We start from the raw sequence: 19,827 nt of genomic DNA on the forward strand, positions 1-19,827 counted from the left end.
GAACCAGCACTAATATATATAAATGTATCAGTCTCTCTATCAATCCTTCAATGGTTCGGATATGTTCTAATTCCTTATCTAGTCTTGCCCACCAGCAGTGAAGGTACCAGACCCTTCTGGATCTGAAGTTTGCCTTCTACAACCAGCTCTTTCACACAGTGACTCCCTAATTTGCAAAGCTGCAGACTGTGTTTACTTTCTTGGTATTGCAAGGTTTTAAGTACTTCAGATTTATCGCTTACTGTCTGTTTATGCAGTCTGACATAACAAAGCTTACATCATCACAGAGATCCTGCCGAGCTATCTGGGGACAAGACAAATAAGGAGACAGAATCCAGCTCTCCTCCCGAACTCAGAAGCGGGATTCTCATTGACCAGTGCAGAAGCAAACTGATACATAGAAGAGAAAACAGCAGCCTTAGGATCCTTTTACTACCATTAAGATACATTAACAGATGGTATTAGAAATGTTACCTTTCACATGCTGTTTGAAACCACTTACAGGCAAGAAATATGGAAAGATGCCCTGCTGAGCAGAAGCCCCACTCTCTTCCACCTTGTTTAACTGACCATTACAAAAGCCAAGTGCAGTTGCATTTTGAGCCACACAAACTACACAGCCACAGCAATGCTGTTCTGCATGCTGGACCAGGCAGAGCAGGTTCCACTAATTATATCCTCTGTTTAGAGTTCTGCAAACTTTCTGTCACTGTGTCCAGGAGGGTTTTATCATCTTTTTCTTAAGAAAAGAGAGAGAAGTGCTGTAATCACTGCAAACCCCCCTATGTTTTGAGTGCAAATCTCACAAAGTGCCGGCTAAAAGCAACTGGTTACAATTTTCATAGGAAGTGGTACTTTGAGTCTCGAGAGTTCCCATTTTCATTCTCATTTCACTTCTCAATTCCCCTTGTTCAGTTCATCACTGTTCTGAAAGAGTCACTTTGGGTCTAACAGGCTTTGTGTCCTCTGTACCCTGCTATGGAAAACAAGATTCCCTCCTTCTGAGCTATAACTGCAGGAAAGATGTTGATGCGTGTTCACAGAGGTGCAACGATGCACTATGTGATTTGGCAAATACTACAAAAAGGCTAAAACTGAAAACATGCTAAGCAGAGGAATGCAAGTGCTCTTCCTTAAAGAAGAGAGACAGAAGAGCATACAAAACAGAGGAGACATTTATGAGAAACAGAGGTTTAGCTCCCATGGAATCAACACAGAAACCAGCAGCCGAGTCTCCAGCCCAGCTATTCGGAATCCCCAGATTTGCTCATCCCTTAGATCATTCCTTACTTCCTTCCCTTTCAGACCACCTGTGACCAAGTAAAGACCCTTGAAACCCCTAAAGAAAGTCTCCCGAGTCCTGGTCGAAAGGAGCTCCCAGCCTAACAAAGTGTACTTTCACAGCTGGAGTCCCCACAGTAGGTACACTGTCCCCCAGCCTACAGCACCCATCTCCAGGCAGTAACTACCCCATCTCCAGAACTCAAATCAGCAATAATATAGATCCTCAGATCTAAAATAAGCCTGCAATTAAGTTCAATTTGGTGTGAAATCCTGATCTCCTAAAGTCAGTTTTGCAGTTCCTTATCTCTTATTCTGAGATCTGCTCTCCCCATCTCACTCAGCTGCAAAGACCCCTAGCAGAACAGAGACCTTCCCAAGCGACTGCCCAGGTCAGGGCAAGGAGGAGCCTCAGGAGGCCCCAGAAACAAGGTGTCAGAGTCTCTGAAATCTCACCCCCTCCCAAGGGGCCATTAAGAAATCTGAATATAAATTAGCACCTCACCCACACAGTGCTTTTGCAAGCCTTGCTTCTTAGCTAGCTCTGCTTACAAATAGGCTGCTTTGAATAGCTTTGAAGAGTCATGTTCCTATTGTAGCAGTGCTCACCTCAACAAGCTGTATGTGGAAAGGCAGAAGGTATGTCCTACCCAGCAATCAGATCTCCAGAGGGATACAAAACTGTTCTGCCCCTCAGGCCTGCCTGCCTTCCCTGAGACTGGGTGAGCAGTACCGCCAGGGTTCTCCTTGCAGCCTGGCTGATAACGATGCCTGGCCAGGAAGAGCTTCCACTGCTTTTGGGGACTAGGAAACTATCCTCCAGCTGTTGGATATGGCTTCAAACTGTGGCTTTGGGGAGGAGTGTATTAGGGAGCCTGAGAAACATGAGAATCAGTAACACCAGGATGTCTTCAAAAACAATAAAGAACTGTTTTTGGTCTTTTAGGCGTGTGGTGGCTGGCTTCAGTGAAAGAAGTGTCATATGTATCCTACACAGAATGACAGATGAGTGCTTAAAAATCAGAGCAGGAAACCCAGCATGCACATCTTTTCCCTCTGCTGACCCACACTGAGCTACTTCTGCATTGGCAGGGAGAACAGAACCTTCAGGGGGAGGTGGGGGTGTGCGTGTGTGTGCTCAGCAGTTGCCAGCAGGCTGTCCAGAAGCAATGATCACAGACAAAAATAACCGTAAAAGATCTTTCCAAATATAGACCCATCATTATTGGTGCTGTATCAGTTTCATTTCAAGCTGTGCCTGACAGTGTCTCGTTCCTTTTAAAAGAACAACAACAGGTACTGTGGGACTAGGGCCTTTTCTCTAAAAAGGGAAAATGTGGAAAACAGTTTCATGTCTGACAAAAGGATGGAGAATTCTTGCTCTCCATGTTTAACCTTGAAGGCTCCCTGGTTAATCATAAGTAGAGTGAGCTCACCAGGGGCTGCTGGAACTCACAGGACATAGCAGTTTCAAGGCACTGCTGTACATATTGTAAGACCAGTCTGCAAGCTGCAAGTTTGGGCACCATGACATGGGGAAACCGTGTGTGGATTGTGCATTACTGTTAGCAAACCTTCACCCTATGCACCTGGAAGCGTTCAGTTGCACAGGACCAATTTGAGCCAGCTGGAACCAGGTTGCTGTGTTACAACCTGATTTAAAACTTCACTAGGTGGGAACTTCTGACATAGAAAAAAGCAGGGAAGGGAGAGGGGGACATAAATGTCTGTTTTTAATTAATTCATTAATTGTCTCTTGGAAACGTTTACTAGCTTTTATACAATGTTGGCAAAATCCTGCTATTTCACAAAGGAAGAGAACAGATCTAACCAGTGCAGTCTCTGTGGTATATGTAAAAAAAAAAAAAGCACAAAGCTACTGTCAGAATACATCAGTTGACTGACTGGAGGTGTTAAGTATTGCCACAGGTGCAGGGCAGGCCTGGTTACATACTGAGAAATAGCCATATTTGCTTTTGAGACACCTAAGGAATTCATGAGACTTGTTAGCCAAAATATGCCATTTTAAGGGACCCAATACTGCTTCAGGCAACTGAAGGCAAATCTTCAGAGGAAGTCAACATCAGTTAGGCTGTTTTTTGGATATGAAGATAAGTTCTTAGAAACAATGTAGCCCTTGCAGCATCAGCTGCAGTACCTACGGGGTTATTGCTTCCTCCATGTGCAGGCACAAGAGTCGAACTGACCAGAGAGGTGTGATCCACACTGCCAATCTCAGTAATACAACTTGCCTTGGAAAACTGCAGAGTATAAACTATACTCAAAGACATAAATCTACTGCTGGTTACCCAATCTGAAGGAAATCATGCCCAGTGAAGCACAGCAGCTTCAGAACTGACTTACCAGAGATGGTCAACTTACAGCTGCAGGTTGTCGGGATCCTTAGTAGGCAGATGCCACTTGAGCTGAATCACAACTCAGACTTACATGTGATGCTAATCTTGCCCTTGTACAGGTCACTCCTGGATGGGGGTTGTTGATGAAAGCACAGTTGATGGTGCAGACTCTGCCCTGACTCATGGTGTGGTTGGTCAATGAGGAGCACAATGCCAGCCAGTCCTTCTTAGGACACTCCTCCATCTTGAAGTCAAAATGTTCTGCCAAGGACACATAGACACCTTGGGCTGCTTTGCACTGCACTATCGGTTGGACACACAAACATACAGACACATAAACACAGCACCATCAGGACGGCATCTTCCCCTGCATAAGTACAAATCCAAAGAGCTTGGGTATGAGAGTTCACGCCCTGGGCCTTCTTTCCCCATGAGGGAAAACTCAGGAAGAGGAATGAGCAATACGCTGCACTACCCTCAGCATCTGACCAGTGTACCTATTACCCATGTAAACAAATACAAACTGAAAAGCAAGAAAGGAAGGAATCAGAAACCTCATTCTCCCATTAACCTGCTGTGCAACTGTAGGCAAGCAATTAATTTCTTTGTTTCTCAGTCTGTAAATAAGGTGTCAGGTTTTTGCTCCGTGGGGATATATTGATGCTTTCTCTTGTTAATGTCATTAAATTGTAAAGTGCTTTGGGATATTTGGCTCCCAAGGTCCTTTAGAAATGCATGATTAAATTACACCCAATTATAAACCAAACCAGGTGATCTTGGAAAGGAAGGGATATCGCTCTGCTGGCGTTGCTCTGAGGCATTAATAGTCTACACAATGCTCTGGGGGAATCATGGGGATCTGCATGGGCAATTTAATTTCCAGTGTCCACTGTAAATTTTCAGCCTCTATCTAAACACATTTTCTGAAGTCTCCATCATCTTCTTTTGCACTGGCGTGGGGTCCCATCAGGTAAATCCCCTGCATCCTAAATATAACACTGTAGGGCAAAATTCTCCTATGAGACCTCATTCTCAGGCAACAGCTCTATTTCCTTCCTTCTCCTTCAGACTTTTTCTACCATCTCCCAGGCTTGTGCAGATAAACCCAGTGACTCACCATTTATAATGATGAATAAGAAATCAGTTCACATCTGCTTGTGTCCTGCTGTCCCGCCTGAAGACAGGCAGGCTGTTACCAAGGGAATGTACCACAAGGCACAACCAATCTAGCTTTCTCCTATTTACTACTCTTTTAAATGCACTCATACACAGAAGCTACTGAAGCTATTTCCAGACCTGGAGTAAGATCCAGGCCTACAGCAATTCCACTGAAGAAAACAACCACAGCCACCAAAGTGGAGATGCTTTTCCTCAGCTGCTCATGTAACTGAAGCAATGTACATATGGTCTAGTTACATGGATCAAGAAAGGCTGATCGTTAAATAAAAATATGCTGACACTCAATTACTCATTTTAGTGTATTACTAATACTGTTACTTGAATGTATTGCCCATTGCTCTTAATGGGATTAAAGGATTTGTAGAAGCATGTGGACAGGCTTCTGAAGAAACATATGTATAAACTGGTGACACATGTTAATATATAGTTTGCTTGTTTTATATCCCTGTTTTAATAAACAAAATAGTAACAGGCCAGATGGAAAAACGGCTTGAATCTCACTTCTCCAAGTACCTGCATACTGCTTTTCCCCAAACCGGGCAGAAAAATCACTTACCATTTTGATCTGATGAACTGGGGTGTGTTCAGTTTTATTTGGGACTACTGCTAATGAGACATCCTTATTACTGATTAGGCCTGAGCAGGTAACAACTGAACAAAGGAAAAGGCGTTTACCTGACGGTGACTAGTGAGTGTGCTAAAAGCACATCTAACATACTTTTAAGGACTTCTATAGCTCTGGCCTGGAAAGACTGTCATGCAATCTCCTACCCATGACAGATTTTTTTTTTTTTAATGAATCCTTTTCATTTAGGAAACAAATCCCGGTCAGACAGGAAATATACTCCAAGACAAATGACTTGTAAAGCCAGTATTCTGTTACGTCAAGACATGACATCACCACCGTCCCTGTACATGGACAGGCCCTATTGTCTTAAGCCCACTGCCCAGGTGGAGAGCTGAGGTGCAGAACCTGTTAGTGGTATGCCCAAAGCCAAAGAGGAATCCTGAACTTAGTCCACAGTCGTGTATACAAAAGCACCCTTCTTCCTCCAGCACTGTCATGAATGTTTATGCTTACCTTTGTCTTTGCAGATGTATCACAGCTCCATTGAAGCTCAAGGGTCAGACAGTGCTTGTTGCTGTAGACCTTTTCTGCAGCTGTGAACCATGTGGCAGTACTGACATGTTTCAGCACACCATGAGTCTGTTAGTTGTCTTCCTCATCTTCATCTGGGTGGCAATTCTGTTTCAGGGTCACAGTTTCTGGGATTTTCTCAGCCAGCTGTGGTAGGTCAGAAGGAAACTAAAAATTAGTCTGCATGTTTAAGTATTGGTTTCTTCTATTTGGGACCCTCCCTGTGTCCTTTTCTGGGAAAAGAAAAATTCACTTCAGCTCCTCCCTTCCAAAGTCTGTGTGTGTGTAGTTAAAGCACTTTCTTCCTTAATATCTTTTAGCTTGAGGAACCCGAGTAGCAGTTTGCCCTGTGTAATTCCCTTCTGATGAAAAAATAAGGTTGTTAATTTTAAAAAGCACTCTCTTGTGAAGAGACGTACAAAACACAGTGCAAAGGTCCCTAACCCCCAGCAGATTGTTACGGTAATGGAAGTCTCTCTAAGGAGCAAACTAGTCTGCCTACACTTGGCTGCACCCACTTGCAATGGAAATAATCTCACCAGACTGCCAAGGGGACAGACACTGCTGTGTTAGTGCTATTACGGGTATGTGCCCAATCAAACACAGGATGAGAAACAAGGTAGCATTTAGGGATGTCTGGAGCAAATACTACTTCATCCTTTCCCTCCACATTGGTCACAGTGAGGAAAGCTCAGTACCTTCCTTATCACTTGGGTCTGAACTGTGCTGCTGCCATGTTTGCGTCAGCTAACTGGCTCTGACTTTGAGCTAGTGCAAAGGTTGGGCTTGGGAACAAGGCAGGCAGCTGGCTTGACTTGGGAGATGCCACATAAACCTCATGCTACAGTTAGTCCGTTTGCTTGCCTTGAAAGCTGAGGGACAATAGCTGATGATAAATTTGTACAATTTAAACCGAGATCCATTCTTACACTGGTGCGGATTCTGCAAGGTACCACAGAGCCACAGCTTGCACTGACGTCTAGGCTTAAAAACAGGACAGCAAAGACATTGTCCTTAACCTCTCCAGATATGAGCTCAACATCCCTGTGAAAAGAAATCGTACCTCAGAAAGGACAGCATAAGGACCTCAAGCTCTGCCTTTACAACCTAATTGCTCCCCCTAGGTCACTGAAGGTTTAATCAAGAATGATTTAACTTCAGTTTGTGCAAACTGTAGTTGCATGCTTGAAAACTTCTGCTTCTGCTGATAAACCAGAGAGTTTCCTCCATGCTTTATGGTTTGCTGAACACTGTTAGTCCAGCTGCAGAGGGCTGGATGATGCAGCTGACAAACTTGTGTGCACAGAAGTCCCTCTACCCTAACCACCATCAGAGAGGCTTATAAAAAAGAGCTTGCCAGAAAAATAGCAAGCAGTTGCACGGGACTTGATGAACCTAAAGCACTGTTATGAGTTTTCTCCAACAGTCATCCTCTTTTAAATCAAAGTGACAGCTCATATGACAAAGGCCAAAAGATAACTGCAGCCTCCATAACCCTGCAGCTGTATTTCACTGGATGCCAAAGAAAACTCTAAGTGCAGGATTTCTCTTGTGACAGGACATAACACAGAATCTTACGGGCAAAGATGTATGAATGCACCCTGCCCTCCCAGAACAAACCATCCTGTGGCTCTCCAACCTCACAGTCAGATCAAACCTATGAGGGGACAGAAGCAAAACACAAGACAGAAAGAGATATTAAAAGATTAAAAAAGTGAAAGACTGCACAGAAGAGTGAAGCCGTTCTTCAGTCTGTTGAGTCAAGCCCAAAGAAGTGAATGACTGAGACTGGAAGAAGAAACCTTCAAACTGTTTCAGCAGAAGGCAGTTAGTGTAAGGGTTGCAGTGGGCTAAGAGCAATGATGCCAGCTATTTTCTTAATACCTGTACCACAAGAAGAGAAACATTAATGCCTCAGCAAACAACATCTTAGTAATGAGCACCTATTCACACCAATTTTAGGTGAGGAAGGTAGAACATTTAAAAATAGTTCATGTAAAAAATGAATGAGAACAAACAAAAAGAAGAGGCAGCTTTAATGCCTCATTAGATGATTTTATTGTCCACCTCCTGTCACAAACAATTTTGTACATCTGTTTCTAATAGGACTTGTCATACTCTTTGGTACAGTACTGCATGTTGCCATTCTGCACTAAAGAAGTTTGTTTGGAGCCTGCAGTCCCTCTGAGATTTTTTGGTGTTTCTCTCTTTGGAGATGTGGTACAAAGCCATGCTTTACAGACTGTTTATATAGTTCCAAAGTGGAGACTGAGAGGAGAAACAAGCATTTTTTGGTCACCCAGATGTTGTCTCCTGAGATTTCCTCAGTCAAGCGTGAACATCCTTCTACTCTGCAGAAATCAGTGTTATACAACATGACTTACGAATCATACACCTTTTCTTGCTGGCATTACTGCTGCTTAGAGCAGTCAGCATCATGCTTTGTCACTTGAGAATATCATAGGCATAATAAGTCTGATTTTCATAATTAATAATCAAGAACTCCTAAGTCCTAAACAATAAGGATTTAAATAATTTGCTACCTTGAATAGTAAGCTGGCTAGGGATTTCAGGAAATGTTATAAAATTTTCATTCTCAAGACATAATTAGTGTCTCTGAAGCATAACCTCTGATAATACTATTTTATCTTTAGCACGCTAGCACCTGACTGCTCGTCCCATTCAAACCCATCACCTGAGAGAACTATAATCTTGTCTCAGTACCACTGTATTTAAAACTAACTGGCATTTCAAACATGACAGTTTATTTGCTGTCATACTTACCCACCTAACCCATACTCAGACTACAGTATCCATGACACAAATTGGACAATCAATTGTAATCACATGCTCAGTGTGAGAGGTCAGTGGTGGGAGAAACAACTGCCATTATACGTGACATACCCATTCATGGGACAGCTCAGTGCTAGCCAGGATCACAGAATGCTTTTAATTTGACTGACTGCACAGCTTGTGCTGGCCTCTGCTTCCTCGCAGCACCCTGAAAACACTGCAAAAAGCAGCAGACCTTCTTGCACAATGTTCCTTTGTGCAAGATGAATTTGATAACCCTTTACAAAAATGATGTATAGTTAGAAAACATAAGAAAGTAACAAGTGAGAGATGGGAATTCCAGCTGGACAGATACTGCAGGTCATACCTAGAGGTGGCATTGCTAGAATTCCTTCTTTGTAGGAGTAACTCCATTGCTTCTTCCATGACTTGGATTCAGAACAAGAATTTGTCTATGCTGCAAGCCTCCCACAGTGTTAAATGGTAGTAGAGATAAGCATTCTGGTGTATTTTGTCCATTCCTTGGTCCTCAGCTCACAACCTCTAGTACATATCTTGATGGCACAGCTCCCTGGTTTGTCTCCTGCCAGGCTAACAAAATGCTGGAGCTGGACAAATTCACCATGTGGAGGCCATTCACGAGTTCTAGAGGCTCCGTAACAGCAGGAGAGCTGTGACGGATCACTGTACCTGCAGGCCTACACTTGTGTATGTGAACATAGAGCTCCTCCTGTTTCAGGACGTCAAACCTAGAGTGAAAGCAGCTTTAGTAAACATGGAGCAAATTCTGTCCAACAAGATTATGCAGTTTCTAAAATGAATGCACGTACATACAGCCCTGTTCCAAGGCTGGCCATTTAGAAGTCCTCACAATGTTTGACATGGGACCATCTGAATTCAACCTGGAAAGGACACCTTTTATGAGCACTGACCACCATTCTCCACATATATTTGGGAGAGGTATCTATGCATTAAAGATCTATGCATTGCTTCTGTCTCTTCCTAGCTGATTGATGAGATCTGTACTATATTTCCTAAAACCTGTCTTTTTATTGTTTTGACTGCTTTGTCTCTGTTCTTATTTAATAAATCTCCTCTTACAGTCCTATGTCAAGTGGTTAGGTGCTATCTGAATTGCTCAGACAAGTCAATTTGCTTACTGGCTTGCAAGATACTGTTAATGTTCTTCAAGTTTATGTGCCAAGGAGTACAGTACCCCAGTTAATAGTCATTCTTGAAAATAGATATTGTTTTTTTTGACCTTTAGTCTACCTTGCAGCAGTCTAGTTAGGTCTCTGTAACACATAAGAAGAGTAAAAGATAGGATATTAAAAAATATGTTTTGAAGCAAATGAATAGGGAGTTGAGTATCCAAATACACGTTCCGCTCTGAAAGTCTCAGGCAAAATGCAAAAAACAAAACAACAGCAACACAAAAAAAACCACACCACCAAACCAAACCAAAAAACCACCAAACACAAAACTAATCCACAAAAAAAAAAAAGTCAACTAGTGCAGCATGCTGTGCCAAACTTGATGCTACTGGCTTTTACAGAATATATTCACCTGAGCATAAAGGGTCGTGAGGAATATGGTGCATATGGATAATACATATTCTCCTAGGCTTAATGTGGAAGCCTATGCGAGTCTAATGCAAGCCTTCAGATAGGAGAAGAATCATGGCTTCAGGCATTAAATTGGTTTTGTGTTATCTTCTGATGTAAAGAAATCTGAATGCTTTCCCATCTGGGTAACTATCTAACCTCAAGGCTCCCATCTACTAAATAGAATTCTCTATTTTCTTAGTTATGTTATCTTCTATGCTTGGCTTTTCTTTTCCTCTAAATTACGTGCATCTACTGAGGTCCACTCCTATATTGATTAAAAGATTCCATCAATAGTTTAAGCAGTTTATTGATGGCTTCTGTTAGTCTTTTGTTTTTCAAATGCTTTAGTTCTATGGTCATACAAAGTAAGGAATTCTCTGTAACTGGTAAAAAATAGAATTTGTCCAGTTTCTGAGGCTACGGCAATCCTTTAGAATTTGTTTGCGATTTCAGTCAGTCCAGAATTAAGCACAGATTCTCTCCTACTAAAAATACAGTCTTAAGGGAGAAGGGAAAAAAAAAAGACGCAATTTAGGCAACTTCCATAAATTCTGCAAGACCCAATGCAATTCATTACATCAATACAGGCTGAAGTTTGCCACATTCCCTCAGACTGCAGTCATAAATGCATAGGTCTAGTTATAACATACATGTTTAGGAACCAGATGATAAATGCTGAAAGAAACATACTGATGGGATTCTTTGCAACAACAGGTTGAGGGTGTGCTGGGAAGTCCAGGGCCTGCATGGTTGATATCTATCACATGGAATTCATCCTATATCCTTCAGAAAACCACCCGTTTTGAATATGGTACCTGGAGAGACAAATGTTGCAATTAGACAACTCTCTAATCACCCATAAAAGTGTTCCTGAGTGGTCACTTATTTTTTCTAATTGCTTTTGGACTGAGAAAAAAACAAGAGGAAATTTCAGCTCACAGACTGCTGGAGAACAACATGAACTTAGGGGTCAAGGGAGCCCCTTAATTAAATCTAGCCTTCAGATCTCCAGGGGTCCATTTTTACATCTCTCGCTAAGGTCCAGAAGAAGGAGATAGAATTTCTAAGAATATATTATGGAGAGAGATGCATAATTTGCCATTATAATGCTTTCTACTACATTATGGTTTATAGCGCCTGGTGTAATCATACACGCTGGGGAAAAATATCTTCATATCTCGTCCCACTGACTTTAGTGGGATTTCCCATGAAGTAACAAACTCAGAGTGGCCAAGCCTTTCATAGCCCAGCCTTTAAGCAAGGTTAAACCTCCATTCAATTGAAAAAAAAAAAAGAGAAAAGCGCCTCTGAAACTGAATAATCTATCATAAAGTGTTTCCATTATTTACCATGAGTAATGTTGTTACTTTAAGGGGGATATTTTTGGGTAATGTGATTGATCATAACTTAATTAATATGAAAGTCCAACATTTTGAATGAGACAGAGGAAAGAATCCAAGAAAGTAACAAAATATTAGCAGAAAAGGAAAAGCATAAGTCTTGTTAGTCAGATGCTGCTGCTGATAGGAACATTCCCATGTGTTATGCAAGCTGTGCTAAGCATTGATCATATGGTTGTTATCTGATGGATACAACAAAATCAGTCATTTGTTTAATTCAGTTCTGGTCTAAGTCAGGGAAAAACAGCCAAATTTGCGTAGGAAAAAATGTAAAACATAGATGCTTGAAATTAGGCACCCAAATCCACAGGTGTGACTTTCAGAGGTGCTGAGTGTTTTACCATCTCATTGCTGCTTGTGGGTATCCAGCTGTTTGTATTTGAGAGTTGAAAAGTGGATCTCACTTTGAACAGTGTGTGTCAAAATATACATCTTGCTAGATGCCATGATGACATTTGGTTGATTAATCTCTAGCTTTTCCTCTGGCTACATAAAACATAATAATCTTGGTCTGACCTTGGACTGGCTCTTTGGTGGGTGGGACCCAAAGATTGCTGCCTTTCTTCCTTCTTTCTATGATGTTGACTTCCACTGGAAAGCCTCCATCCTGGGCTGGGGAGCTCCAGGCGATGGTGACAGCTTCTTTCCTGACATCTACAGCTTGAAGCTGAAACATCTATCTTGAAGGCTCTACACAGAGAAAAATCAGTTTAGTGCAGCACAGACAGAATTTGTGGACTCCAAATTGTGTGCGTCTATGTACACATACATAAATACATACAGTAAGAAGTGAAGGAGGCTAACTTGCATGTTTAGGTTTATTAATGGCCACAACCTTTTTCTAAAGCCTTTTACTTTGCCATCCACTTCCCTTTATCATTTGAAATGGTTGAAATATTTCAATGCTTGCACTTATTCAAAAAATGAGCTCTTTCTGCAATGTGCTGCAGAGCAGTCCAGAAATGCCTTCCCTAATCCATAGGTGGTTTGAATAAAAATGAAAAAATGCAAAGTTTTAGGTGAGAACTTATGTATATTACTTTAATTTGGAAGTTTTCTGTCTTTCTGAAATGCTTCAATAGGCCAGACTCATTGTTTCTACTCTGGCTTCTGTGATACACTCTGATCCTGGGGAAAGGGGGTTGCAAATCTTGGGAGGTACAGCTTCTGCAAGGATCCCAGTCTGTGAAGGAAAATGGGCACAAGAGGTACCCAAACTATAACTCCTAGAACACAGTTCAACAGTGTTGTCTAACCAAGTTCGGTTTTGGCTGACATATTTTCTTTCTTGGCTGCAAAACAAAATGTTTTTAAGCATTCCCTTTTAAATTATCTTCTCTCCTCTCCCACAATATTTTCCAGAGAAAGCCACTTTTCATTTCTGCTGTATTCTACTAAGCTTATGTAACTGACACTAGAACAGAGTGTTAGTCAGTCCTCTCTCGTGGCCAGTCCATGTTGAGGGGTTTCTAAGTCCACAAACACTTGTAGTCAAAAGACCTGGCTATTTGCTTGATCCTGGCTATTAGCCCAGGCACGAAACAGCTTCTAAGCTCCTGACCTTGGAATGTCCCCTGAGGCACAAGGACAGCGTTCTTTTGGGGATTGGCAAGAAGGAAGAGGACAAAAATGATGGGAAAGAGGACAGTGAAACCACCTTAAAACAGCTGTCCTGAGATGATCAAATGCTTACCAATAGGCTGGTCCAGCAAAAACTTCTGTTTCAAGGGGCTCAGTGAGGCCCTCAGAGTTCACTCCACATATTCTGAATTGGTAGGCTTTTTCTTTCTCCACCTTACCCATAGCAAATGTGGTGAATTTACTTTCCACCACCCTTAGTTTGATGCAAGATTTTTCCCCAGCCCATCTTCTTCTTGATGGTGAAGTGAGTCACCTGCTTTCCACCATTGCCTTTGGGTGCTTTTCATCTCAATATAGTGCATTTTCCCTGTGTATTCCAGGAACTTTACTGTCCCCTGTGAGGGTTTTGGTTTGTCTGCAGTGTGAGCAGCTGAACAGAGTGACATGGAGAGCTATTATTTAGAGGGTCGTATCCTTTCATGGTGTAAATCATGTAGTTCAGGTAGTTCTATTGATTCCAGCAAAAGCGAACTGATTTGGTAACTCAGTCTGCCCCACAGCAAGTTTTGTTTGTTTTTTTTTAAAGGAAATCTGAATTCAGACAACATATCTACCAGTGACTGGCCTGCTATAAAAAGATTTGGGATCTACCAACCATTCTGAGGTAAAGACTGACAGAAGCCGAGCCACAGACATTTTTTCAGATTCAGCACAAAGGCTCTACTGTCTTCTCTTGGACATTTTTTGGTTGTAACCCAGTCATTAGTTTTCTCCATCACCTCTTTCTCTGTCACCTCAACACCATCTCTGAACCATGTGACTCTGCACAAGGCAAGACTTTGCCTTGAAAGGCACCTTGATGCTTGCAGTATGCTCAGTCTTCGTAGTGTGCAGCAAAAAGCTCGAGGACAGGTTCTTCAATAACAGGAGAATCTGGAAAGAACAGAAGACAATTGAAAACTGCAGCTGCAAATACAGTTTGACATTTTTCCTGTGTCTGCAAGTTCCCAACAAAGATGGTCCAGAGGTTGGCCCCTCATACACTCCTTAATGTTTTTAATGTAAGAATCCCGTATTTCATCAAAGTCTTCAGGGATGTGCAAAATTTTCAGTGTGTTTTGATTTAAGTAATTTCATTCTGTTTGTTGTTCAGGGAGCTGGCTCATCTCCTTTAGTTGTTCAGCTCAGCAGAGAAAGGGGAAGCTCTGGGAAACATCAAGCCCCCAAAGTTCCCCACTTCCTTAGGGCCCGGAGATTTGATTCCAGGCAGTTTCTAAGTTTTGAAGGTAAAAGAAGAAGCCCTTTGTGCTAGTATTCCCTAAGGCTACATTTAGATAGCTATGATCATGACAAAGATCATGGAATCCAAGTTTACTGCTTGTAAACAAAATACTCTGTCAATTGTTAGAGTAATATGGGAAAATGACAAGGATGTCATGCATGCAGTAAAGGAAAATAACCAAGTTCCTAAATATTTCTGGTGTTTTTTCTTTCAACTGTCTTATGCATATGGTTTACAAAGGACAATCTTCTGCTGAAATAGTCATAAAAATGCAGACTAGAATAGTTCTGAAAGCAGGAAGTCAGCCCTCCTTATAACCAAAGCTTTGCTGTGGATGAGCTTTTACTGCACACAGGTTCGATAAATCTATATTTGGTGCTGCAGACAAAGCATCCTTACTGCTACATTTGTCCCACTGCCTGGGCAGTGGTATCTATCCACCTCGCCTTGATTCAGCAGAGAGGCTCATTTCCATGCTGCAGACGAGTCTGAAAGTCCATCTGGCGCCATCTGGCTGCCAAGAGCTGAGTAACACACATATTTATATGTAATTTCAGAAAAGGTGTTTTTCTTGTTGCTCATGACAACAACGCTTGAAGCAAGGGTTGAGGCCAACATTCTCGATCACGGATTTATAAATACAGAAACCTATGCTTAGTCACTTATAATCAACGACTGTTCAATTTTCTCCCCTCAGCTAACAAAGAAGCAGAAAGAAGCTGTTTTGCTCATGCAGACAGATAAGCCTGTCAAATGGTACAGGCCCGGGTTAGAGTACCTGGTGAAGCATCGGTTCTGCAAGCATTGTCGTGTGCCTTGTGAACAGCAGTAAGGAGAGGGGGTGACTACCTGCAATGGCAACTGTTGCTCTGTCCCTTGGCTGAATGTGTACCTCCCTTCTCGCTTCTCTCCCAGACTGTCAATGATGAGTTTGCAGATGGCTCCCTACTACACTATCTAGATCCCTCTCACGGCCATAATCTGACAAGCATATTGAGGCAAAAACAACCCGCATTGCAACAAACACCACCTGTGACCCTGTCCCTGAATCCTCTGATCAGCTTCCTCCTCTAACACAACTAAGGGGTCAGGATTTCTAACTCCTTCTCTAACAAAATGCTCTGTGATGTATGGACAGAATGAATTCAGTGTTACGTGGACAGGAGGATCTGCAAATCTGCCTCCAAAAGCCACACGTGGCATTCAATGAAGGGTGAGCATTAGCATGCAAAGGATATGCTTACTGATTACACAGAAAATCTGAGACTTGGTGAGGGAGAAGGGTGGGTGGTGAGAAACCAGCCTTCTGGGAATGAATGCAAGTACCCAGGCTGAGAAAATGGGTTAACAAACATGAAAGCATCTGTACAGGAAACTGGGAAGGAAAAAAAAAAAAAAGCCAAGATCCAAAGCCAAAACTTACTAAGATCAAGGCTGTAGAAGACTGGGAAGGGCCAGATCAGTTCTTGCCTGCTCTGTCCAGCTGTTTGTCCTTAGTTAAAGGCCCCTTACCAAAATCAAGCCAAATCCCACAGTAGCTATACTGGAGAACTCCCCATTAGGGTTTTGCAGCTTTTCTTTATACTGACAACACCAGGGGTATTTTACCTACTTGCCATCCTTGAACCACACTCCTTCCACCTTCTCATCATTCAGGATGACGCAGAGTTCGGCAGGATCCCCAGTTAGAACAAGAATATCACACATACACCCTTCACAGTGGCAAAAGCACCTGGAAGAAATGCCAGTGGGAGCATGTGAACAGAACGATTGTGGACTGAGCATTTAAAACACCAAGGAGGTATTTACAGAAGGGAGACCTCATAACAAAATGGACAGGCCCTCAGGATGAAAGCTGTTATCTCTGCTTGGTGAATTGGATGTCAAGGGAAGAAAGGGGGGTAAAGAAAGACTCTTGTTAATTAGTTTTTACCCTTCTTTCTGGGTATCCACTAGAGGGATACAGCTCTAGGAACCCAAAAGCCAAAGCAGAAAACAGCCTCTTGGCACTGCTCTGGACCCTTAGCTGATCCAGAAGAACTTTCAAACCAGATGAACGTTTCTGCTACTACCTACAGAATATTTGTATCTGAACCTGAACTCTGCACATGGAAGCGTAAGTCTGTAACTAAGACACCAGACTGCAATTCCATTGTGCACAGGATGGTAGGAGCCCCTGGAACCACTGCATAGAAAGGTGGCTCAGACACAGCTTTCCATGTTACCTGTACCACAGAAGTGGTTTCTTCTCTGGAGGAGAGGTCAGAGAAGGCCCCTGCCCCAACCCTGTCCCTTCAGGCCATCCTGATGGGCACTCACATACCAGGCCTGGTACCCATTTTCCAGAAGCCAGGGTTTTTTGCTGCCCATCACCATCACCAGCCATACTCAACCTTGGCCCCAGACTCCTCATGAGGCTGCACACCTGGAAAGCCCAGCACTGGGGATGCCACTGGGAAACTGCTCCTTTCTTCTGGCCTGTTTTGGGAAAACAAAATGAGACATGCTTGGCCAAAATGCTATTAATACTGTGACCTCCACCCAAGTCTGTGCATCAAGTCAAGCTAGCATTTGTGGGGCATCATCTGATGCAGAAAATGCCTAGCTATTAGGAAGAGACCACCCTCACAGCGACAGCTGTCGGGGTGGGCGCTAGGACAGATCAATCTTCCACATGAACAAACTGCCTAAAATCTGCCTGATTTCACATCTGAGCTGCTTTTGGCCCCTGAGGGTTCATTAATATCATCATGCCAACTGAATAGTCAGGTGTTTCTGAACTTGTGAAGGATACACTAATACCATTTTATTGGCCTTTCAAGCAGTTTATTTTAAAATAGTCTTAAAACACTGCATTTTTCATGGAAGGTATCTGGGCATACTCAAAGCTGGTCCACAGCTAACAGAAATCATCTCAAATACTAACAGCCACTGAAATCCACACACTGCGAAGAAGAACTTTGAAATTCTCCTTCAGTCTATGCCAAGAGCATGAAGCTAAGCTTGCCAACCTTCCCTTTTAACAGCCATGTGTCCTTACAGAAAGTTCATAGATAAAAGCTTACAGCATCAATAACGCTACTGCAAAATTAATTCACAAAACAAATGTGATATTAAATATTTACTATACCAACAGCCTCACGTTGTGCTGCTGGTCTTCAGCAGACTGCAGTCAAACATCCCATGGGTCACTTCAAAGAATCAGGATGAGAATTCATTATGACAATCCTGGCTAAAATAAAAAACATCATATTTTACTAGGCTGGTTTAGGTGGCATGTGCAAGGACTTAAAAGGAAGATTTACTCCTTTATGTGTCTACCACTTTGTACAGCAAAGGGAAATCCTTAATTATTACCTTCATGCTACCAAGACAAAGCACACACTAATGGCTTATTCCACATTAAACAATAAACAGACTGCAGAGCAGGGTTATCTCACGTCAGTTTCCTAGCTGTTACAGCAAAGCAGCACTACTACTCTGCAATGAAAAACAGTGCAAAGGCTACTGTTCCTCTTCCTCTCTTGAGCCAATCACACTTACCATCTTCAGTCAGACTGCCACTGATGTACCGCTCATTAGGGTCACTGTCTTGCACAGCAATCAATGCCTGTGCAATCTCTTGAATCACTCAGTCCAGCAGCATTAATGATGAGCTCTGCTCTCTTCCCTTCATGCTTATTGGTGTACTTAAGTGACCTCTCAATCACCCATTCATACTTCATCCCCTTTAGGGTGACATCTTTGGAAGTCAGCACGCGCTCCAGGCAGGTTTTTCCCTTTTTCATCTTGGGTGCTTCTCAGGTTCGCTGACGAACTGAATTGTAACAGCTAGGAAAGGGGAGGGGATTGGCAACAAGAAATGGCATGTATCAGCAAATACCTTATAAATCAGAACAGGTGGCTTTGCTTTTGCAGGATACAGCCCACGTTCCTACACAGGAGAGATTCCATGCTTGGGACTTTACTTCCAGGGTGAAAGAGGCCCTGATGCTTCTCTGCTTGCCCATCTACAGACCAGCTGTATAACACTGCAGCTTCCAGTTCTCTCAGCCCAAGTTCTGGGGCTTTGCACTTTAGCTGTATGGATTTTGCAGCTCAAAACTTGCTAATCTTGTGTTTGATTCACCCACAGCCCAAAGATGCTTACCTTGTGTTACTTACGATTGATGAAGAGGGGAGCTTTCTGCACTAGATCTTCAGTCTCAACACTGAGTGCTCTAGGGCCACTGGACCTAATTGTGGACCGATCCGTCATCAGTAGAATGCCCTCATACTTATCATCTTGGTTCAACTCTTGCCCGTTTTACTTCCAGGTGAAGCTTGGCATTTTGTTTGGCAGGCAGATTTCAAATACTGTTGTCAGCCTTTCTTTCAGCCCTTTTGGTTCTGTTAGGAATGTTAGGAGCTCACCTGTTAAAATACCAAAAAGACAAATACTCATTTTGTTTTGGCTAGTTCCTGACCTTAGATTTCCTGCACTAAATAGTGAGACTTCAGTGAAGTCAGTTTGATTTCTTTCTTAAATGGCAGCAAAAAGATCAATTCATTCCTTAAACTTCAGCAGAAATTAATCTAACTAATGTTCAATAGAAATTTCACGTAATCTTACAAAACTGAATACCAACGGACACATTATTTTTCCGTTCAGTTCTTCTGTCTCAGCTCTGTTTTTTTCCCCTCTCCTGACTCTAGGTCATTGTAAAGTCAATGGCTTCAGGCAGCTGCAGATAAGATACCTGGAACCATTTGGCATACCTGGAACCAACTGGCAAGCAGAAAGAGGACTGCTATCTTTCTGCATGATCTGTCAAGGGTGCCGCAGTACCTGGCACAGGATTGCTATTTGGCTTAAGTAAGGCAAATGCTACCAAATACTCCGTGTCCAAGCCCTGCTACTCAAAAAGTTAAGTATTACACTTAAAGAATGGTACTTCTGGCAAAGCTTATCTTTAAAAGATGGTCCAACTGCAGTAAAAGGTAAGGAAGGTAGGCAGCATCACTTTTACCAAGTGCCAAAGTGCACTTTATCATTCCCATTTTTTCCACTAAAACTGGTCCAAACTCAGTAGTGACTCACACCCCTACCACACTTACGTCAGCGGAGAATTGGGCTTATTATGTGTAATAACTAGGCTTCAAACTGAAATCTGCTATCTCATGAAAGGTGTTTTCACATGGGTGCTCTGGTAATTGCAAGTTGGTCTAT

At 42.5% G+C, this 19,827-nt stretch overlaps 1 protein-coding gene across 1 annotated transcript in view; it reads right to left on the reverse strand.

Moving 5' to 3' along the window:
• The window catches only part of IGSF22 (immunoglobulin superfamily member 22), an 85,661-nt gene that overhangs the window by 53,437 nt on the left and 12,397 nt on the right, over positions 1 to 19,827 (reverse strand). The window contains 16 exon segments of the mRNA XM_080595724.1: positions 3,646 to 3,941; positions 5,899 to 6,102; positions 6,885 to 6,999; positions 9,116 to 9,497; positions 11,046 to 11,170; positions 12,272 to 12,422; positions 12,796 to 12,938; positions 13,449 to 13,458; positions 13,460 to 13,618; positions 13,620 to 13,675; positions 14,262 to 14,269; positions 16,231 to 16,350; positions 17,012 to 17,096; positions 17,744 to 17,755; positions 18,079 to 18,098; positions 18,207 to 18,420. Coding sequence (XP_080451850.1) covers positions 11,127 to 11,170; positions 12,272 to 12,422; positions 12,796 to 12,938; positions 13,449 to 13,458; positions 13,460 to 13,618; positions 13,620 to 13,675; positions 14,262 to 14,269; positions 16,231 to 16,350; positions 17,012 to 17,096; positions 17,744 to 17,755; positions 18,079 to 18,098; positions 18,207 to 18,420 — 1,022 coding nt within the window. The 3' untranslated portion in view covers positions 3,646 to 3,941; positions 5,899 to 6,102; positions 6,885 to 6,999; positions 9,116 to 9,497; positions 11,046 to 11,126.

The sequence above is a fragment of the Anser brachyrhynchus genome (assembly GCF_964034855.1).
Source record: "Anser brachyrhynchus genome assembly, chromosome: 5".
Taxonomy (NCBI): Eukaryota; Metazoa; Chordata; class Aves; order Anseriformes; family Anatidae; genus Anser; species Anser brachyrhynchus.